We start from the raw sequence: 25160 nt of genomic DNA, 5'->3' as shown, positions 1-25160 counted from the left end.
AGAGAAGCTGAAAGCAGCTAGTCTCACCTTTGACCTAGATATCACACTGACACATCACAGATACAGGAATGACACTACCTAATTATACTTTCTTGATTACACTGCTTATGCTTGTTTGTAAATAATCTGTCATGCTTTAACTAATAATAATTAGAACTAAATAATAGTAAATAATATGTTTTATTTTTAACTCTATTAATATAAACAGTAAGTAATATTCTATTGTATATACTTCTTATAGCTTTCTCTTACATTTTCTTTTATTTCTGCCTTACACCCTTTTACTTTCTACTCTCTTTTCTTTTCTTTATTAATATATAGAAATGCTTTTGATCATATAGACACAGTAAATAATAAGATTTGCATAGGAGTTGAGTTGGGACAAAAATGTTGAGTTTTGTTACTTATTAATAATTTTGGGCTTGATTTCACTTACATAGAGTCTGTAATAACCTGTAGAATGCATTGTGAAGGTTTTGTCATGTTTAGATGCATTCACACTGCTAAATGAATGTTTGTCACTAGTTTTTAATAAGTTTCCCGCCAAAATGTTAAGAGAGACAATCTGGGATGTGGGCTGTCTCATGCACAGTGTCCATGAGCTACTTCAAAAGCTTCAACTCTCAGAATTCTCACAGAGAAGCTGAAAGCAGCTGGTCTCACCTTTGACCTAGATATCACACTGACGCATCGCAGATACAGGAATAGCAGATTAATAATATGTGTTAAAAACCTATGTCCCAAACATATACATTACTATAACTCATTTAATTCATCTGATTGACAAGCATAAATAATTTTATAACTCTATACTGGAAGAAATTGTCATGTGATATATTTTAAAGCAGTAGTATAGCATGTTTGTAAAATCTGGTTACTAAAATGTGTTTGCTGTGCATTATTTTGTATAAAGCAGACAGATTTATTGAAGGGACAGCAATGTAAGATGGTGCTCAGTAAAGATACAACTCAGTGAGATCAGATATATATATATATATATGTATGTGTGTGTGTGTGTGTGTGTGTGTGTGTGTGTGTGTGTGTGTGTGTGTGTGTTTGTGTGTATGTGTGTGTGTGTGTGTGTGTGTGTGTGTATGTGTGTGTGTGTGTGTGTGTGTGTGTGTGTGTGTGTGTGTGTGTGTGTGTGTGTGTGTATGCATGTGTATATATATATATGTGTGTGTGTGTGTGTGTGTGTGTGTGTGTATGTGTGTATGTGTGTGTGTATATAGATATGTATGTAAATGTTTCTGAGAATCTGCTTAACTATGAAGTATGATTTATAACAATTTTTATGAATACAATATTTTATTCTATTGGCAATAATGAGTTTGAGTAAATGCTCATATACAAGCAATTCAAGGTTTTTTTTGGAAGCTGTTAACTGTATTTACATGACAGAAAATAGATGCATCCTAATATATGTAATGTCTGAATCATATTAGCCAAAGTTTTTGATTTAAATGAATGTTAGAACTTATTTTCTCTCCTCTTGATTTCTAACATCAAGATTATTTGAATGCTATTTGAATACAAGTGTTTTATATTACATGGATGTATATAGTAGTATGAACAGTTTTAAAAAAAAAAAAAAAAAGGTTTATTTTAGTTTATATGATGCTGTTTTACCAAATGTGTAGTCTTGTCTTGCTAGATAATTGAATTGAAAACTGTTAACTTCAGTTAAATATAACTAGTATTAAATTGATAAGGTGGTAGCTGACGTACTGCTGCTTAGGGTAGGGGGTTAACTTGAGTGGTAAATACTACTCTAAGTTGGAGTTTATAACTCCAGGCTGGATGCAAGGTTTAATCCTTATATTATTTTCACTTGTTCATTGTTATTTGTATATAGTTTTGACATTCACAATATATTTTATACATTCATTGTCACTACAAACAAAATTGAATCCTATACGAAATCCCATAAGAGATTCAATAAATACAGCTATATTTAAAGGTACACCTAAAGGAGGAGATGTAACATTACTTATCTTGTTATTTGTTATTTTGATCATAAGATTCTTAAGTTTTAAAAATGCCAAATGACATCTTTAAAAGGAATTTCTTTAAACATTAATGGATTGAATAATCCGTGTAAAAGGGCAAGCCTAATAAGATACATTAATCTACACAAGGCCAATCTAGTCTTCCTGCAAGAAACCCATCTCTTGAAAAAAGATATTGATAAACTAGCCACTAATAAGTATACAGTATTGGTTAGTTCAGAGCACACTCAGAAAAAAGAGGAGTGGCTATTTTATGGAATAAAAGTATGCCCATTCCTAAAACCATTAAGTCTTATCAGGATGACAAAGGAATGTTTTGTATGGTTACAATACAAATTAATGGGAAGACTTACACTTTAATTAATGTATATTGGATACCTGGAATTGGTATTAATACAGTGAAACATCATCTTGATAAGATCATATCATTCTCTATAGGAGATATTATTTTAGCTGGTGACTTTAATTGTATACTACATGAAAGTGATACTACCACTATAGGAAAGAGAAGAATTACATCTAATGCAAAACATTTAAAGGATTTTGCTAATTCTTATCATTTGAATGATATGAATAATCAGATAGATTCAAAATCATTACCATACACCTTTTTTTCTAACATATACAAAACTTATTCAAAAATATATAGGGTCTTTATTTCTAACCAGATGGTAACAGATTTAATTAATTCTAAAATCATTTCATGTTCTATATCTGATCATAATTCAATTGTTTTTGAATTCATGATAAAAAATACTCATAATGTTCAGATCAAAAGGATACCAGCATACTTAACTTAACTAAAAGACAAAAAAGAATATATACTTTCAGAAGTAAAACATTTTTTAGACATAAATAACACTCCTGAAGTCTCCATTGTTTATGTTTGGGATGCCTTAAAATCATATCTATATGGACAAAGTATCAGATGGTATAATAATAAAAGGAAATCTTGGGATAAGGAATTGTTAGATATTCAAAGTAAATTAGACTCTTATAAACATAATAATAAAGAAAATATTATGGACAAGAAAGTTATTGAAGAAATAAACAAACTAAATGAGAAATACAAAGAAATTTTAACTCATAAAGTTAAAATAACTTTAGAGAAATACAAGTTTTTGTCTTATTCAATAAGCCCCAAATACTTACATAGACTTAAAAATAAAACAAAAATGCTGAATAAACAAAACCATATCAAAGAAATCTTTTCTCTAAGGAAAAAGAAGAATGTTTCTAGTATACCAGAAATACTAGATGAATTTAGAAATCACTTTCACAAAATAAACCATAATAATATTAACATGGAACCTAAAGATAAAATAAAGGAGTTTATAACCACAAATATGAATAAAAAGCTTAATAAACAACAGATTAAACTATTGGACAAGAGTATTTCATATACAGAAGTTATTACACAAATAAATAAGCTTAAATCAAACAAAGCACTGGGTAATGATGGTATTATACCAGATATATATAAAATCCTTTCTAAAAATACATATTCATTAATACATAAGGTTTTTATTTTGGCCCAAACTGAGTTAATAACCCCCCCATCTTGGCAATATACATTTATTTTGCTAATTTTAAAACCTAATAAAGATACAACTAGATGTTCTTCATATCGGCCCATCTCATTACTTAATGTTGATTATAAAATGTTTATGAATATCTTTGCTGATAGATTGAAAACAATCATTCCCGGCATTATAGATATAGATCAGACAGGCTTCATTGTAAATAGAAATACTTTTGATAATATAAGAAGAACTTTAACATTAATAGATTTTGCAAATAGGAAAAAGAAAGATTTAACACTTATTAGTCTTGATATAAGTTCAGCATTTGATTCAGTAAGTTGGGACTATCTGTTTACCTTAATGAAGTGCACAAACATCTCTGATGCATTTGTAAATCTAATTGAACATTTATACAAAGGAACGTTGGCTTATATTAAGGTAGGAACATATGTTTCACAAAAAATACCCATTCTTAAAGATACAAAACAAGGATGTCCACTTTCTCCACTATTATTCACTTTAGTAATGGAGCCTTGGGCTAATTTGATCAGAAACAGTACTGACATAGAGGGTTTTGAAATAGATGAAAATACAACATCCAAAATTCAACATTTTGCAGATGATGTTCTAATTACATCAGCAGGATCTAATTCTTCTATACAGTCTCTATTTGATAACATGATGAATTTTAAAAGTATTTCTGGTTTAATATTCAATGAAGAAAAAACTAAAATACTACCTATATATACACCAAAAAATATTCTCATTAGTGATTTTACTAAATATGTACCCAATTCAGGTCAGATAACTTATTTAGGTATAATACTATCTAAAGATATTAAATCTATTATATATAATACTTATAATACCTGTTTTCTTAATATACAAAATCTTTTTAATACCTGGAATAATATGTTTTTTACTATGGAGGAGAGACTTACAATTATTAAAATGATAATATTCCCCAAGATTTTATACTTAATACAATCAATAATACTTCCACCTACAAAAATAATTATCAAGAAACTGAACACAATAATGTTAAATTTCTTATGGGCACCTAATAGACCTAGGATTGCATTAAAGAAACATACTAATAGCTGGTCTCAAGGGGTATTTCTTTTCCAGACTTTAATTTATATACTATCTCTTCTATTGTAAAAGTTATTACTTTATTAATAGATCAGTCATATGTCACAAAATGGAAAGATTATTGGGAGCTAATTAGTATACACTTCATGAAAATCTCCTTAACACATAAAAATATGATTGTAAATAACTCCATGTTATGGTTACTAAAGGAATTTTGTACTTCTCCTATTACACCTAAACATATGGTTTGTTACCCATTAAATATTATTATTAGTTATCGTAACTTTATATTCATGCACCCTAAGTATAGGGAATGGAATTTTATTGTATTTCCTATAATGTATACTCAGGGTATGCTTTTGTCATCTACTTCTGAAGGAACTCATTTAGCTATAGATAATGATCTAAAGTACTGGTATCAGTTGATATCTGATAATAAAGTTAAAAATCTAGATTTCTTAAAACAAGAATTTGATCTAAGAGAAACTTGCTGGTTAGAGGTTCAGACCTTTAGACAACATCTCATTAATAAAATAGATTTAATGTCTATAATTGTTAAAGAATCTATTCCAACACTGATTGATTACTTGATATTAAATTTACAACATAAAGTTTCTGATAAAGGTAAACTTTCATACATACATAATGTTATCAGACAAGAAACTTTTTACAGTGTATATTCATACTGGAATTATTTCACTTCTATTAATGGGGACCCACCAAATCAACAAGATAAACAATATATATTGGAATCTGCTTATAGAACTACGTCTTCCATTGTCTGGAGACTTTATACATGGAAATTTTTACATAGATCTTTTTATACACCTTTGATGATGAATAAAATAAATAATAAAGATAATCTATGTAAGAGATGTAATGTAGAAATTAATGCTGACTGGGCTCATATGTTTTATGACTGTATAAAATTGAAAGAATACTGGAAGTCAATTAATGAATTTTTGCAGGCTCTTTTCACAGATAATTTCATTATTTCTAAATCTCTTATATTATTGAACACACCTGTACCTCAAAGTGTTAAAAGGTTAAGCTTCCCTTGTTATGGTCTATTCTAGCAGTGGCTAGGAAAATAATAACTAGAAATTGGATTTCAGATACACCTCCTTCGTTTAATGAATTTAAAAATGTTATGAATATAGTGTGCCATATGGAAATAAACACAATTAGGACTAGAACAAATAGAAAAACATCTTATTTTATTGTATGGGATAATTTACAAAATTTGTTAAAAAATTTTAATTTCAATAGCATGGTATTTTAGTTTAATTAATTGATCTGATTGTAGTGGATGTCTTTGTAAATACTTTAGTTGTTTTGTTGAATATTATAATAATACCTATTTTTAATTACTTGTATAAAATTGTTATGATATTTCTCTTATATGTTAAAACAATAAACCTGTTTGGAAAAAGAATCTCTGCAGCATTCACTTTGCTTCTCAGAAAGTTTATCACATCAGTTTCAATTTGTTGTTTTCTACATCAATGAACTATGTACTTCTCAATAAGTTTCCACTTAGAATTTTGGCATGGACATATTTTTTAGCTTATTATGTGGCTAAAATGTTTCCTTCTCAATAAGCATCCACATACAACTCAGATGTGGTCTTAGCATTACAGCACAACAGTTTATAGTACACAGCAAAATAAAAAGCGTGAACTAATAACCATTTGTTATGTACCCAAGTAAATGAAGCTCAATATGCAGTGCAGTGGTGAGGCAGTTAGTATTGTTGCCTCACAGCAAGAGGTTCTCAGGTTCAATTCTCAGCTGGAGTGCCTTTTTTGCAGACTCTGCATGTCCTCCCTGCATTCACTTGGGTTTTCTCTGGGTGATCCGGTTTCTTCCCACACTCCAAAGACATGCGTCTGGAACGTTTCTCCCTGGGCCTCCACTGAAAATGGGTTCTGTCGCAGTCAGACTTTCCTGGTAAACTAATGTAAAATAAATAAATAAAAATAACAAATACAGGGCTATAGATGTGACAGAGCAAAAGTTATGGGAACAATTTGAACTGAAATGCCAAACCGGTTTCGAAATTAAAAATTATGAAAGACATTTATGGAATGGGGCATGGGAGGTTTGGGTTACATCTGATATATATGATGGTAAAATGAAGATTTGTCCAGTGTTATTTTGTTAAATGCAAAAAAAGGATTGGAATATTACAGAGGACAACCTGAGATGTTTTTTTTTTTCCTGATGATCATTTGTTGCAGGTTTCCCTAAAGAGATGCTTGCAGTGTAGAGAAAGTAGACATTCAATTAAAGGCAGCAAAACGACTCGCAGAAAATGAGGGGAAGGTGCCACTTTATTTATTTATTTATGTATTTATTTATTTTTTTTTATTTATTTATCTCCATTTGATTACAGGTAAGTCTGACTGGGAAAATATGCCCCCCTTTTCAGCGGATGCAAGGGGAGTCACTTCTGATCTGACTGTGAATTAATATTTGAATCTACTGAAAATGATTAAACAACTGCATGGTGGGGAACATATTGTACATGAAAATGTTGAGTTTGTTGAAAATGTTGCATGCGAGTTGCATAAGGAAGAACAGAATGAAATGGAGAATACAAGGTAAACTGTGTTATATAATGAAGATAATACAAACAAAACAGTATAATGTACAAACCCAAAATATATAGGAAATGTAAGCCAAGATAAAAGTGATGTGAAGCAGAAGGGGTTAGTAGAATCAAGTAACACTATTGGAAACAAGTTTTTTTTATTACAGGAAAAGGACGTTGACTATATTGTTGCTAAGGCGTGCACCTATCCAGATGCATGAAACAACTGTAACATCCACAGAGATACTTTACTAAAAGGGCACACAGCCTAAACAATGTCTTACATGGATTAACTCAGAACCATGTTACTATATTCGGTATCCTGCAGACTGCTAAGAGATGACTTGTCGGACATACAAAGCATCCTCTGACCCAAAACTGATGGATTTACTGCACATCAGCAAGTCAAATGGCAACACCAGCAGAGCATTTTGGAGCAACAGCTATTGTCTTGCAGAGGATACCACTCCACTGGAGCAGACTGCCCATCAATATAAAATAAAGTTCATCCCTGTCCACGTTCAATCACAACATGGATCAAGGGATAGGAAAAAGAAAATTTATACCACAACTACCCCCTGTACTACAAATGGAAAAAAAGGCAGCTCCTTAATGTTTTATCCCATACATGGGTCCCCTGAAATTATCTATGGTATGATCCCAATTATTCTAATTAGAGGTAATATATAATTATTGACCATGGGATGGGTAAGGCCAATCTTTAACCAAATGGGAATAGGTTAATTTGAGCACAAAAAGGAAACTGGCTAGGATTAAAATGGCCCATGATGGCAGCTACTTTAGTACTTACCTGTGAACTTATGAATCTATAAAGAAGTGGGAAGTGCGACTTTAAATTATTGGCATCAAATATTAACAGCCTTCAGAGTGAATTAAAATGGCAAAATAGCACTGAAATTGTGTCAGGAGCAACCTGCTGACATAATACACTTAGAAGATACTAGATTTTTTTGATAATGTATAAAATAAAAAAACAGATGAAAAAGTTCTGTGGAAAGAAAATTGAAGTTTTGGAAAAGACCATTGTTCAAGCATAGGAATATTGCTTTAGAATTAACCGCTTAAACTATTAGATGTCAAGGTAACTATCTCTGAGTGATGCATGTTTGTAATGTCAGATATGGTGAGAAAATGTACAGAACAATTGTGCTATATGCATAGACTGACATAAAAAAGTGTGCTTGATGAAATAAGTATATATTAGTTAAAATGAGTATAACAGTGATTGGGAACTTTAACTGTATCCTGAAAAAAATATGTAGGGAAGATAAATCAAGATATGAAGATGTGTAGAAATATAATAAAGTGTAGAAAACTACAGCTGGGGAAGGAGAAAGTCTATGCCTATGGACATGGACATATGAATACAAAGACAGAAACAGAATGGTAGGGTTTAAATGACATACGGGGGAGAACGAGGTGTATTTTTCTGACCATGAGGATAAATGGGTTGAGATGTGAAATAATGAACCATGAATTTCAGAAGATAAGGGTATAAAGAGACTACTGAGGAAAATTAGTAACATGGAAAAGCTTCAGAAGATATTAAATGGCCTTTTTATGAAATGTGGTAATTCTGCTGAACAACTCAAAAGGAGAAGTATAAAATACATGGTATGAAGACCAAAATGGACTTTTGCAGAAAGTAAAAAGATGAGTATGCAAGTGGCATACAGAAATATGAAAAAGCTTTATATACACTGGAGAAAGGAGAGCTACCTGTGTACTACTACTAATAATAATAGTCTAGGAAAAAATAACAGGTATGGAAAAAAGTCAAAACATTTTTGAATGGGAATAGGGGGCACTGCTTTTGTTAAGAAAATCAAGGTAGAGGCTGGAAGAGTGACATGTATGGTGTATAAATAAAATAAAAGCTATTATGCGCACAAGTGAAGTATTTGATTTGTAGTTGAACATATGAGGGAATTATTAAGTACAAAAATGATAAAAACAAAAATAAATTGGGGAATTAGTATGGCAACAATACATAAGTTAGAGAAAAAGTAAGTTGAGATGAGTTAGATGAAGTGTTAAGTGAATAAAATATGGTTAGTGCACCAGGAACAGATGGACTAGGTATAGACTTTATTGAAATTTTTGTAATGCAACAGTGGAATGTATGAATGAGTGGTTCAAACAGTTAACAAAGGACAGAGAGGTGTATGAAGGAGTAATAAGATATATTTTTAAAAACATGGGGAAAATAAAAAAAAAAAATCCTGGAGATCACTGACATAAGTTTTGTAAATATTAATATTATGTAGGATATTTCGAAAAGTAATAATGGAAGTGCTGTTGAAGGGATCTAGGGGCTGGAGGGAAGAGATTTAAGGATTAAATTGATTATAATCAAAGAAGTATTTGACTGCATTATGTGAGAAAGAAGCAAGTGTAATAAATTTGGCTGTGATCTGGAGAAAAACATCCGATACTATAGAACATGACTACATGTTGGAAATTATTTGAGAGTATGGATTGGATGAAAGGTGGAAAACTTGATTTATTCAGTATATAATATTACAATAAATAAAGTAATAGGTAATGGAAAAATTGGTGAAAGTTTGTATTAAAATGGCAGTAAAAAAAGGTATACAGTGAATGGAGACTTTTTTACAATTGTTATGAATGCGCTTGTAATACAATGATAGGACAGAGCTTAAATGAGCGAATGAAAATGAGAGGTGGGGTAAGAATTCCAGTATTTATGACATATGATGCCGTTTTCGATATAATGGCTAAGAACAAAGTGCAGGTTTAGGAATGATTTATATAGCTGAGAAAGAGTTAAGTAAAGTAGAATTAGTATTGAGGAAAGATAAATAAAAGATTTGGGGAAACTGTAAACATTAGGGGGGTGTGAAGCATTTCTCTAAGCAAAAGATAAGTATAATGAGGGCTAAGTTTGTGTAGATAAAAGTAGCAGGAGGGCAGTGGAAGGATGTATTAGAATATATAATGAGATTAGCAAGTACAAAGTAATAATTCTAAATGACATATACAGAAAATTAAAGTTTATCTGATATAAGCATATATGATGGGGAAACTGGGATACATAGGAGAGGTGTACACATTTCCAAGTTGTCAAGAAAATGGATTACTTGATGATGATTTATTGACATTTGATTACTGGGAAAGTCTGATTAGGTATAAGCCCATTTTCAGTGGGGACCCAGGGAAAAAGCAAGCTCCATTTTTCAATAGTTGTTTACAAAAATACTGAATAAGTTAAAAGAGATGGAGTATATGGAAGGCAGGGAAGGAATATTTCTAATAATTAAATTAGTAGTAACATGTATCAGAAATGAAAAGTGCAGGGTTAAGTTATAATATGCAATATTCACTCTGTTTATTATAATATAACAAATGAAGGTACATATCCTGTATGTTGAACAAACATGGAATACATAGGATCATAGGAAATTACTAGGCAAGCAATTATGGAGACCATAAAAGGTCTACCAATAGAAGACAGTTAAAAATCAGGTAGGGTTGGGCATGCTAACACCGGTGTGAATTTGCATCTAGTCATTCAATAAACAAGACTAGCCTCAAAGGTAAAGTAGTACTTTGCTTAACTTGTAGTGGCCATTTATTCCATTGTCTGGAAATACGCTGAGCTAGGAGCCTATCCTTCCAGCAAGTCTCATTTATTTGTTGATGTAAATTTATGTCTGTAGTATGGATGTTTCTAGAGCTACCGGTTTTACAAAGAAATGGCAGATCAAATAGGATTTGTTCTTTCATGGCTTGAAAGTAGCTGATAGGCTACTGAGTATAGGAGAAGTGCGCTAGTCTATGAAGGTAGTTAAAGAATTTAAGGTCTTTCATCTTTTTTTTGATAAAATTGGACCTTTGCAGTGATGTGCTTGGAGTTGTTAATACCAAAGGTCTCTTTTGACAGTATTTCATTTTAAGATGTGGACCTCTTATAACCTAAGAGGTTGTAACAGCTTTTGTTTTGCTGAACACTACTATGCTAAATTTTTTTGGAATTAGAATGAGACTGTATTCAGTACACCAACTATATGCATACTCTAGCCCTTTTTGGAGCCATTTAATATCAACTGATGCACTGATAACAATGCCCAACATGCCGACATTGGCAATCTTGTTCATGTGCACTTCAGGAATATTGGTTTAGATGTCTCCATGATAAATTTCAAATAGGAGCTGACCATCATTAATCCTTGAAGTATGTCACTAGTTACACTTTTTTGGTGAGAGAGGGTGCCAGTGACTTTTAATGTTTGAGATTGGTTTGCAATCCAGCAGTCAATGCAAGGGATTACACTAGGTTTGTCTAACTATTCAATAATGCGAACATAGGGGATAGTGCCAAAAGCCTTTGCCACACAGTCACCACAGTTCACAGCACCTGTAACTTTGTCTAAACAGTTTGCTAGGTACTGTACATAGACAGGGCATGACCTTTAAAAAGGAAACAGTGAGAGGTCAAGAGTAGTTAAGTTGCTTATGACTGCACACATGAGTTCTGCTATAGCATGTTTCAATGCTTTACATATGAGGCTGATAAAAATGATGGGTCTATAATTCCTGGGTCTGTTGAGGGCCACCCTTGTATGAGGGAGTTACAGTGGCTGTTTTCTAGGTATCAGGGGCAAGTCCTATGGATAGTCAAAGGTTGAACAGTTTAAGTACAGACTTGGATAGTGCATGCCTATTGTTGATAAGAATGCAGCTTAGCATGTTATTGCATCCTACAAAAACATTAACTTTAGAATTTGACATGGGTTCTAAAACTTTATCTGGGGTATAGGATGCAAAAATGTGGGCAGATGGAGTAACATGTACACTAAATTTATTTGCTAATATATTGACTTCATCCGTGGAACCGCAATTGTTATATTATTTTGGGTGCACACAGTGCATTGTTAAATCTTATTCCTTAATTTCTTGACTTAATTGAAGAAAGACGTGAAGGTTTGTTGGTACTTGTAGTGGCCTTGTGTTTGAACTTGGTTTTATGTGTTACGATAGTGCTTTTTTGTTCCTTATGAGCATGTTTCATTGTGGTTTTCAGGTAGGGGGATGTGGAGATCCTACGACTTTGCATTATTTTCCTTCTCCTGTTATAACGTTTATTAATCCGGGAGTTCTATCAGAGAGGCTTATTTCTAGATGTAATCTTTTATTTAGGATAGACAGACACCAACTTTTCTATGCAACTGTTTAGATGTTTTGAAAAATCGGAGTTGAATGTGGCAGCCACCTCGGTTGTGTCTATTTGTTGGGATTGTTGGGAATTTTGCATGGGTCTTCTACAAAATGAGGTAAGTATGTCTTGGAGTCCCTAAAGATGGCTTCATTTGGGGTAGAGGTGGAACCTTTAAGTCTGACAAAGAAGGTATCTGATTTGTGGTCAGATTTAACCAGGGATGAGGAGATACGTGGTGGGATCCAGACAAATGCTAAGTTGTTAAGGACCAGGTCAGGGATATTAGAACCTCTATAGGGTAGTTTTACAATGTTGTCCAGTGCATTGATATTAACAAAATCCAGGAATCTCTCAGCATATCCATTTTTAGCGGTTAGAGGTGTAAGTGTACTCGCCAATGCTTGGGTAACCGAAGTCCATTTGCCAAAAGGTATTTGTTTTGATATTTAGCCTCTCAGTAATATTAAGGAAGTTTCCATGATCTTTGCAAGACATTAATGGGGACATATAGCTAGCAATGAAGTAATAAGTGTGTCTGTTAAGGGTGATGTGGATTTCCAGAGCTCCAAGTTGACTACCATTTTAATCAGGAAACAGTTAGTGCTATAAAGCAATATCACAGAATCGTGGGAGTAAGAAAGTTTCTTTTTATCCAAGGCTATGAAGTTTCAGGGATACTATCTTTAGAGATGTGGTGCCCCTATGAGTGGGTTTAGTGGGCAAAAATGATTTTGGGTTTTATAGTGATAATGTGGTTTACTGTTGCCTATATCTTCTGCTTTTTGAAGTTCACTGCATTTCCATTTATTTATTGACTTAATATATATCCACAAAAATCCCTGCACTTGGTGAAGATTTAGACTAAATTTTCAGAAATTCCATTGATATTTCTGATCAGAACACAAACCAGGTCATGATAAAGTAACTGTTTGTTGCTTATATATTTATTTAGGTTTGAAAACTTGGGTAGAGGCTCAGTCTAACTGGACTATTTTCATGCATCCCATTATCAACCTTCTGAGTTTGGACCTGTGCCTTATTTTTGTGGTCATTAAATCTCTTTCCTGTTTGAGAATCTCAATTTGAAAAAAAAAAAATAGTGAAAGGGCAAATGTTTGCAAAAATGTAGTTGACTTTATGACCTCAGTAAACAGGAAAAGAAAATGATAGATACGCACCCCAACATCACTAGTAAATTTAGAAGGCACTCTCTCTAAAACCTTCAATAGATATGTGAGTACACATATATTTCAGCAAAGGGCAAAGAAAGTTAAGCTTCATGAAGACCAAAAGACATTAGGCAAATTACAGACCTGTAATAATAATAAGATATATGTCCATCATAGGTAGGATAGTCAAATTCTAATAAATAAAGCCTTAATTTGTTCTTTCTGAAATAATTGTGAAATTTTCTTTTCTTTTGCTAATAACATTTTTATCCTCTTGCTCTGGCAGTGACAAAGTATTTATTTTATTTTATTTTAGTTATTTATTTAACATTTGCTAACTGGGAAAGCCTAACTTGGAACGAAGCCAATTTTCAGTAGAGACCCTGGGAGAAATGCTCCAGATGCATGTCTTCGTAATGTGGGAGGAAACCAGAGCACTCAGAGGAAACCAAAGCGAATGCATGAAGGACATGCAGACTCCACACAGAAGGCAGCCCAGCCAAGAATCGAACCGGAGAACCTCTTGCTGTGAGGTGACAATGCTACCACTGCAGCACTGCTCAATAAACTTCATTTAGGAAGACAACATACAAGATGTAAAATATTTCTTCATAAACTCCTGAAGACTGGTGGCAATTAAGAATTTCTTTAGTTCTTTAAGACTGATATTATTTGTTGGTTAGTGACAATTGTCCTTTGTGTCTAATTCATATTGTCAGTTTTAGTGCCATCTGGATAAGTCAAAAGTTAATCTACATGCCTATGTCTAAGGTTCTGCCAGCAGTGGATAAATGATTTCTTACTAAAGCCTTGGTCACTTTATTAATACTTGCTGAAGTTTTCTCCTCTAACTAGCTCACACCTGGTTAAACATTGCATTTTCTCCATTCTCCAAATCAGACTGTGTTGATGACACAGTGCAGCTCTGTTAAAAACAATTCATGCTAAAGTATAACACCCGCATAAGAAAAAGGATGACAGATTCCTTCCAGGGATTATAAAGACCTTCCTAAAAAAGCATGCAATTCAGTTGATTATATGGGAACTGCTTTGAAAAATGGTGGCTAGCTTTGTCACATGGAAGACAACTGTCTGATGTCATTGATACTGAAGAAAAAGAAAATTTAAAATCCTGAAAAAATATGGTTTAACCACTTGTGGACTCCACTTCAGCAGACTACGTAAGCATTGTTTTAAAACACAAATTATTCTTTATATTTCAAAGGTCTAAAATCATTGCCTAAGTATTCCTTCTATCATACTCTGATCCCCATCTTATTTGGTACACAGTCATGACCAAGACCCTATTCTGACAACACATGGACAATAAGACAAAAAAATAGTTGTCAACTCAATGTTTCATAAGGACAAAGTCCTGACTACAACCCAGATGTCACATCCTTAATTACTGATATGAATGCTGCAGAAGCCAAGTTAGGAGGCTGGAAGTTCATGAGCAATTTCAGCTTACCCATCCTAGGACTGGGAAAGCTATTCTGGCCTGTAGTTTGATTGACATCTTGAGGGAGTGCTGAGCATTGAACCTATGAAGTACAAGTCTGCAAAGCACATTCCCAGAGCTGAGTTACATTTTATTAACAAAGTTGTGTCTGGCTACACATCTCCTTCTCATAAGAAGTATCAATACCTGAAGCTTGAGGGAGCTACAACAGGTTTTGGGTTTTAGGGAGTGGGAACCATGGTAGAGAACCATTGGAAGTATGGTAGAGGATCAGACTTGCTATCTTTCTGCCTACCACCAAAATCTCACCTTTCTGGAGAACAAGTGAATTGATGAGATCCTATAAACATGGTGGATAATGGGCCATAGGGTTCCTTCCCTAACCAAATGTTCCCAGATCTCAGTCAGACAGAAGAGCAAATTGGTCAATTGGGCATAGGAAGTATACTCACTGGGAAAAATCCTAGGGATGGAAAGAGGACAAAATGCTAGTCTTGGAGAGGACACCAATCTACCTTTGTTTAGTTACTACATGACAAATATTTGTATGAAAAAGAAAAAAAAAGTCCTATAGCCATTTAATTTAGAGAAAAATATATCAATGAAAAAATGTAAAATGCAACACAAATAACCTTCAGCATAATGATGATTCTGTTCCTTTCACAGTAAATTTCACACTGAATTTTACAATATAATGGCCTGGCTTCATAGCACAAAATTATGACTGGTCATCTGACATGGAAACAGTTAGCAGTTGAGAAGAAGTGTAATCAGCCTGAGATGTATGAGTTTAGACAGCTAGCTGGTTTAACAATCTCAAGAAGAGGGTTTTAGATATGATTTACTACAAGGAGATGCTCTGTGGAATGGATGGAAGTTTACTCCTTATTCACAGGCATTAGCAGAAAACAAGCCCAGCAAAGGAATGATTGCAACCCTACTGAGTATTAGCATCGTGCAGAAATGGGCGTCTATGTCAGCATTTGGAAAAACAGCATTGCATTGAGCATGCTGGTCAAGAAGGGTGTCGGGGGATACTAGTATTAAAAAAATATATTTTACTCCTCATAAGACGAATTTCTTCAACCTCAGCACTCCTACCCTTCTTGCTTTGATGCCAGAAGACAGGGAAGAACAAGTGCGGCCATCAGGAAGAGAGGCTTCATGGCCATGGTGGATAAGAGGCCAAAACAGAGACTGCCACCATTGGTTCATGAAGTTATCATAAATATAGGGCAGTATATCAGTATAAATCAGTGTGGACTGCCACCTTGGTTAAGGACGTTATCGTATATAAGGCAGTATATCAGTATAAATCAGTGTGGTTCACTTATCAACAAGTTACCTCAATCTAAAGCATTGCCACAAAATACCATTGTGTTTTTTGTCTATTGCAATAATTTAGACTTGGACACATTCACTCTATCAAATTTAACTGTGCAACTTAAGATGATTACTTTTATGGACATTTCTGATGTGACAGACATATAGACTTAGTAGAGAAAACAATTGTGTTGCGATATTCTTAAATTATGTCAATAAACATAACTTACATTTTAGCCCATTTGTCTAGTTCTTCATCAATATATTCTTTGACTTTTTTGGGTTGGAGACCAAGTGAATTCCCACAGAGGTATACACAGTTCTGGTCTTTATCTACCAGTTCTGAATCAACTGAAAGAAGCAGAAAATAACATAGTTTAAATCTTATATCAGGAACCCTGATTTTTGATTTAAAAAAAAAAAAAAAAAAAAAGGAAATTTCATTTTCTCACGAGATGAAATCCAGAAACTATACCCATGATTTTTAAATGTAACTTTAGGTTATTACAGTGATTTCACTATTAAGTTTCTTCTGCTTCAAGATATATTGAAAATTAAAACAGATTCTAGGCAGAGAACACTCCATAATGCAAGCTGACAATATTATAAATAATAAATATGAGCAAAAATATATTTTGTGGTGAATTAGTTATCTGACAAAAATGCCAAATTCCATGAAAGTCCTATGTTTTATCAAATCACAGATGCAAATTTGGGATTTCCAGGTAAATTTCCTGGAAAAACTGAAAATCAGTATAATACAAGAGCCGATTGTGAGAAATCAAGCAAAAATTACTTCTGCTCCTAAATATATATATATATATATATATATATATATATATATATATATATATATATATCTATAAAGGAAATTTTAATTAGTCTCGCAGTGATCTTTACTGAAATGCTTGTTGTGGGATTTTCTTTTTTGAACCTGTAGCTACTAGAAAGCAGTAGTGAATACTTATTTGTAGTGACTAATGAGATCTTACTATATATATACTATTGTGCTAGCTAATTATTGTATTTTGCTTATATTTCTGTGGAGCTTTTCTTCCTGGGTCTCTGTTGAAAAAAGGTCTTCTGGCCTAGTCAGACTTTCCCGTTAAACAAATGTAAATAAATAAATACAAATTCAAGTCTGGAAATGAATCCATTTTCGATAATCAGCATATCAACACAATCATTACTGCATACTGCAAAATTCAGATTTGTTTCTTTAGGACTGTCAGTGTCCTTAACGATTGCTGATGAAGATCTCAATTTATTATAGTGCCTCTTGTAAAACATCTTGGAACCTGTTCTTGAACTTTGAAAATTAGAATTGTTTTATTCAAAATAATATCTGGACACCTCTTTGAAATTCTGTCAGGCATATCCTAGAAATACTCCATATCTTCTTTATTGAACATTCTCAGTTTTGTATATTTGTCATGCTGGAACATTTTGTAAGTACTGTTTCTTTTGAATAGGCACGTTCAGTCTAGGTTTCATCATGTCCACTCTGGTTTTGATATTTTTAATCAAAACAGTTCTTCTGGTGGCTGTCCTGTAGTACAAGTCATAATTCTGCATGTGTCTGTAAGGTAGTACAATTCACAGTTCTGCACTGTCTATCCTGTGGTACAATTTTCATCTCTGCAGTACAGTTCACAGCTCTCAGGTGTCTGTTCTGCAGTACAATTCACTGTTCTGCAGTTATCTGTCCTATAGTAAAATACAGAATGCTATTGTATTTTAAAAGAAAAAAAGCAGTTTCCAATATGGCATTTGAGAATTTCTTCAGACCGGTCTTGAATGTTTGTGCAAATATTTCAGCAAACCTGTTTGTTATTAGACATTCTCTACACTAATGGAATACATTAAATACATTATCCTTAATAAAAGAAAAGCTATTCTTATGATCTGATTTATTTTCCATTGTCAGTGACAATCCCCGGGATTCAAGAAGCTCGGTGCAAGGACGGTTTTAGCCTTGCGCCGAGCATCCTCACTACAGATGGTGCAGCAGCGCCATATGAATATGTATGAGGGCGTGGTGCCGCACCCTCGACGTGCACAGGAAATGTGTGTGAGTGCAGGGGGCGTGTACAAGTGCTCTACGGAGGCATAAACATGCCCCGACAGTTGCACAACCTACTATGCTTTCTAGTACAGCCCGCCACTAATAGTAAGTCAGTAATTCAGTGTCCATGGATACCAAAATGTATGCTAAGCATACAAGAGTGTCCATGAACAATGAAATAAAATCAAAGTAGTAAACACACAAGCACGTAGTGGAATGTTGAGCCCCATCCCTAGAACTTTCACAATTAGATTTCCCATATCCCTATTATACATTTGAATTGCTCAATACTTAAAAAGTATCATTCTTATGAATGTAAAAAGTATCACCTGTTTATATTTAAATGCATTTTGTTGTATGGTGCATTTGTAATCTGAAGAAGTTTGCTTTGGAAGCAAATGAAAAGTGCTTCATTCTTTTGTATTAAAACAGAACTCAGACTTTTTCCTGCTTGTCGTTCTTGTATTCATTTGTTCCAGTTTGTCATGGGCAGTGTGCTTGTTACCAGTTGTATATGCATTCACACATGCAGACATCTATGTGTAGAAGTACATTCTCTGTAACATATTCATTCCATTTGCAGACAACATGAATTTGCCCTTACAAACCTTGACAGTAGATAGAATAATAGGTTGTGCATAAAAGGGAAGGGACGAAACTGCTAAAGCGCAGAAGTGTGTACAATGTCCGAAGTCAGTGCTATGCTGAAAAAAATCAAATGTGAGGACTTTCTCACACATGGAATCATTCCTGTGATCTGCCTGCTACGGCAACGCCAATTACTAAACCAGTCTATTTGTAAAAGAAATACAGAGAACACGTGCATAGTTAGGCTGTCATGTGTAACACATACGTTACCACATAGCCATACTTATTAATTTATTGTAGTGCCATGTTAACAGGAGTAAGGATGTAATGAAGTATAGAGTCTAATCTTGTCATAAAAACATGCGTGTCCCATGTGGGACAACCCAAAAATTGTAAATAGTGTCCTTCTGGTCACTCATGTCACCAATGTTTGTGGACTAAAAGTTTGGGAGTTCTGAGGATACGTGTAGTGAGTCAACAGATGGGATGGGTCTACAGGAGTAGGGAGTGGCCAATGTGTAGTTGTCTGGATACAGCGTGAATCCAACTGGAGAATGGATGACTGCAGTGTTAGGGAGGTGTTGGGGTGGGTGTTTGGGTAACCAGGAGTCATGGGTATATGGGTATATATGCAAATGAAGCAGCACAGCAATAGTGCATTGGCTAGAGCAACCGCCTAACGAACAGGATTTCCCGTTCCGAATCCCACTGCATCACATACCATTTACCATCAGTAATCTGTACATGAACATGTTTCGACATCTGTCCACTCTATGACCTGCAAAATAACAATTAAAATTTAACTGGAGCAAAGTGTCAGTGCCATAATGAATAAGGCAGTAGTAAGCAGGTTTAAGCATATATAAACACCGCAAAGCATGTGTAAATGCGTTTGAGTGGGGTATGCATTGCCTGACAGACACACACACACATATATATATATATATATATATATATATATATATATATATATATATATATATATATATATATATATATATATATATATATATATATATATATATATATATATATATATATATATATATATGTATGTATACACACACACACACACACACACACATATATATATATATATATATATATATATATATATATATATATATATATATATATATATATATATATATGTGTGTGTGTGTGTGTGTGTGTGTGCGCGTGCGTATTTATAAACAGATATACAGCTATGATAGGAAACAGCACACAAGAATGACATATGTTCACAGGCTATGCCAGTGGAAGTGAGGGGCCCAAGCAAGAAACATGAAACACGTAGCATGACCTTCCACCCCCCACCCCCACCCAGCTGGACACGAGAAACATACACACAAACCTGCAAACAATGTAAATAGCCCACTGCTCCCCAGACCACAGGCAGGATACAACCGGGGGGGGGGGTACAAAGTGCACCCATGAAATCTAATCATGGAACACAGACAGGAGCATCCCTTGCGGGACACCCCAAAAATTGACATGACCAAAAAAAGGTGATACACCGAACATTCTGGCTGGCATGTATAGATACCTGGAATACAAGGGTGGAAAAGCCTGATGACCCATGGGTCGAGACAATTGTATGACATGGGTCCTGTGAAGTAGAGAGTGGGCAGCGTGTAGTGGTGTGTTCAGAACTGACCAGGACCCAGAGTAAGGATGGATGCTGTAGAGGAAGTGCAGGTGGGGGAACTATGGGTAGCTAGTTATGGGTCTAGCTGTGCAGGTGTTGGCTGATGTGGGCCTATATGGACAGCTCCAGGGATGTAAGCAAATGTGTTCATTGGGCAGTGGCGTCGCCCAATGAGCAACCACACCCACTACGAGTCCCACTGCAGCAAAGTGTAATCTATATGACAAGGAACATAATAACCAGATGTAGATGTATATATGTAGAGGTATGTGTGTGTATATCTACCCATAGTGACATAGAGATAAACCTCTCCCTCTCCATAGTACAAATGCATACATACAGAGACAGACAACATATACATACCCACATATAGATATATACATATGCAGACATCCATAGACCCATATGTTGTTAGATATATACAGGTATATCGTAATGTATATATATATATATATATATATATATATATATATATATATATATATATATATATATATAGATGTGTGTGTGTGACCTTAAATATACACATGTATATAGCTAGCATATGATACAGCAGTTACGAATTACATATGCTCACAGGCCGTGCATATGGGGGAGAGGGGTCCAATAAACAAACGTATAATACGTAGCATCAACCCCCACCACCAGCTAGGCCGCCGAGACATACAGACACACAATAAAAGTAAAGGCACCACTGCCTCCCAGACCACAGGCAGGATACTACTAGTGGGAGAGACCTGCCAGGTCTAATCTTGAAACAAAGACATCAATGTCCCTTGTGGGACACCCAAAAATTAATGATCATAGAAGTCAGTCCCTGTAATGATTCATCAAAGCAGGCTGTAGACGTACATGGACCAGTAGGTTGTGCAAGCCTGATAACCCATGGGACGACACAACATACGACATGTGTCCCGACACGTGGAGAGTGGACAGTGTGCAGTGGTGTGTTTATACCCCACCTGCATCACCAGTATGGATGAGTGATGTAGAGGAGGGGCAGGTGGGGGAGCTATGGGTATGCAATTATGGGCCTAGGCGTGCAGGTGTTGGCTGGCGTAGTCAGATTAGGACCCCCCCCCCCGGGATGTAAGTAATATTCTGAAATGGGCATAGCTTGCACCCATACCTCTCAAACCCTAAGAGCAAATCCACTGGACAGGACAAAAAACATTGGGGGAACAAACAGGGACCATACCTCTGAACTATCCCTGATTTCCAGAGACGTCCCTGGTTTCAACTCAAATTCTGACTCTGTCCCACTTAATCCCTCCTAAAACTAGTGACTTTTGGAGGAAAGGTGGTCAATTACATGTAATGAATAATGACAACAATGAGTTATAAACATCATTTACCTCAACAAATGTGTATGAATCCATATTCTCTGAGTCTGTCAATGTGTCAGGTTAATAGCACTAATAACTTAAATGTGTCCCTGATGTTGTTATGATGTGTCCCTGATTCAGCTATTTGTCCCCAATCTTTTGTGATGTTTGATAGGGACAGAAAGCACATATTTCACTTACAACCTTAGAAAGATGATAGAATATTAGGTATGCAGTAGCATGACTCGGCTAAAGGATGTGGGTTCCAAAACCCAATTACTTTTTTGTATTGAAGAGTGTCAGTTCCCATGTATTAACCAGACAGGTGCAGATTGTAAGAGGAACACGTCAATAATATGAATCAAGCTCTGGACAAGCCGCAGATTCCGTACAATCAAACGACATGCTTTTGCCTAATGGGCAGCCATTCCCGATACTGTAGGCACGTAATCCGATGTAATAAGCATCACAAGGTAATATCGTAGTCCTCACTCCCACCCAGGGGTGTGAGTGTTACATACAAACACCAAATGCAGTGCATTTGCAAGTGCGGGAGCAAGCGGATGTAAGCCTGTTTGGCTGCCGGTATGTGAGTATTACACTGGTGAAGCAATGTAGAGGCTAACTGAGTGTAAGAAACTGTAACCAGAGGTTAGCATTGCTTAGCTCCATGCAAACCCACGCACACCCACTCACAACTTTTTTAATGTGCCTTAATCACTCTGTATCCAATGGCCTTGTTCTGCCCAGCAACAAAATAAACAGCCTCTGCAAGGCTCGAAACCAGGACCCTGCACACACAGCTAACATGATTTACCACTAAGCCATGGCAGATATACAGACATTGGATGTTATCACAAACATATCATCCAGTGCAGTCATTCAACAGTATAGAAAATGTATTCCATCATGTAGATGTACGTGTGTGTGTTTATGTCCAGATATAGATACATACATATATATAGATATATCAAGAACATCCCATGTGACAACAAAGCATTACAAAGGAATGAAAAGGGAAACACCAGCAATGCCTGTATTATGTAGTGGTGTTTTCCTATGTAATATCAAGACTCCCTCAGACAGACATGTGTCATTAATATAAGCAAACATTTGTACATTGGCCAAATACATCACTCTGTGCATTGTATTTAGATTAACAAAACAGTTCCTGTCCAATCATTATGTGAGAACAGTACTCTTGCATGGTGCTGTGTGCAACATCATCATCATAAAAAGGTAAATGGGGTAACCATAGAGGGACCAGTAGTGTTGTGTGTACAATAGGGTTGTCTGCATCACAATGTACCTGGAACCTTTAGGAGTCGTGCATACCAGGATCGTGTGCCTGAGAGACAGGGGTGAGGACAACTGGAATATGTTGTGATGCATATTAAAAAGGTTACATGTGTCCAGTGGACATGTGTGTGAAATGGACAGCTATGTATGGGACAAATGTTGTTCTAGGAACTGATTGGCCTTTTGTTTCCGTAGGGTCAGAGTGGGATGTGGGGGAAGGAGAGTAGTTATGCTCGTGGAGGATAGGTTGGGTAGGATGGCAGACAAGACAGCGTACAGGGTCAGTATATGACATGTTGGAGGATACACCTTGGATGGGGAGGGGTGTTCGGCAGTCACAAACCCATGAGCCCCCAAATGGAAACAGTGGGATGGAGGTCCCCAGCCATAGATATGACCATCAGCTCAACACAACAGATGGCATACATTTTGCAATGAGAGCAAAATACATATATATATTGCATGACATCTGTACACAAAGTGTAGAGGACTTGTGACTGCAGGTATGAACAGCCTCAGAGTGACTGTCATATCCACTGTTTCATGTGACATATGTCCAATCTGGGGATACGATGGCAGTAACTCTAATCATTATCACCATCCACACACTCTGTAGTCCATAGATGCCAGATACAGGGGGGGCCTCCATCACAACAAACAGAGTCTCTTATTGTTTAAAACATGCAGAATAGCTATTACCCACACGCAACTTGTTAAACTGGCAGAGTCATGTCTGGCACATCACCCTCCTGTCTTTAGGCTATTTTCCACTGTGTATGTTGTTTGAGGAATATCCAGATATCTGTGAAGCTGTTTATCAAACACCAGATCCAGGTTCCACTCACAGCAACTGTCATGGGCAAACACCAACATGATGTTCCTAGATATTGTGCTGTGCTTCCATGCGATTGGCTATGGGTACATCACCACAGCTGTTCCACATTCAATCAGCTAGAGGAGGATTGCAATAGGTGCAGAGGCCATCACCTGATCATGACCATCACTTAAAAGACACAAGCTGCTGCTGAGCAGGTGTACAACTCCACATCCACCAGAGTGTGTGTGGGAGGGACAGACAGACAGAGGCAAAGTACATCAGAGAAGGGCTTGGAGACTAAAACCTAAGCATCGTCTGTCACACACCAACCAGTACAGGTGTTCAAACCCCTGACTGACTAGCCATTACTATTACAAGTGCATGCAGTTACTCCATGCACCACAAAGCTGACATGTTGGTGTGCTGTAAGAACATATATGTGTGCTGGTGACTGACATCTGCAACAGAGATATAGTAGACATACATTAGGTGTAGCACACATGGCTGTCCACATGAACGGATGTCATTGTCAACACCACCACACTCTCTAAGGGACTCAGACACATTGCCACACTTTGCCAGGCCCACAAATACACTTCCTAACTACTTATTTTGCCACACTGCAGTAATGCTCAGGTACTACATGCACCGCAGGGGATATCCGGAGGTTCTATGGGCTAGGGCATGTGTATGACATCAGTTGGTATGCCAATTGAAGTTATACTGGGTGTGACTGTGGTTAGGAGCATCGTACCCACATGCAGACACAAGGTGCCAGTACTGACATGCATGTGTGCATCGCTTCATGGGTGTGTAGTGGTTGGCTGTGCGAGATGGCTGTACAAGGCTAGGTGAGGTGTAATCCTTGACATCACACCATGCGACAATGGTGTGCAGTGTGGTACAGGGGTGTAGTGTCTGCAATGTCCCACACAGATGGGTATTGTATGAACTGTCCTGTCATCCTGGTTACCATTGTGTATGGCCATTGCTTTGCAATGCATGCCATGTCTGTGTTTGATAGTCCTTGACATGGACATTGCCTGG

The 25160-nt window shown here is 35.6% G+C and overlaps 1 protein-coding gene across 2 annotated transcripts in view; it reads right to left on the bottom strand.

The window, feature by feature from the left end:
• Window positions 1-25160, bottom strand: part of KYNU (kynureninase) — a 2242792-nt gene that overhangs the window by 1509633 nt on the left and 707999 nt on the right. For both annotated transcript variants that reach the window (XM_044074971.1, XM_044074972.1), the window contains one exon: window positions 16602-16722. In XM_044074971.1, coding sequence (XP_043930906.1) covers window positions 16602-16722 — 121 coding nt within the window. The remainder of the gene's footprint in view (window positions 1-16601; window positions 16723-25160) is intronic.

The sequence above is a fragment of the Protopterus annectens genome, chromosome 6.part0 (assembly GCF_019279795.1).
Source record: "Protopterus annectens isolate FY-2018-M chromosome 6.part0, PAN1.0, whole genome shotgun sequence".
In the NCBI taxonomy this organism is placed as follows: Eukaryota; Metazoa; Chordata; order Ceratodontiformes; family Protopteridae; genus Protopterus; species Protopterus annectens.
The sequence above is the reverse complement of the archived record's forward strand: the minus strand, read 5'-3'. Positions and strand labels throughout refer to the sequence as shown.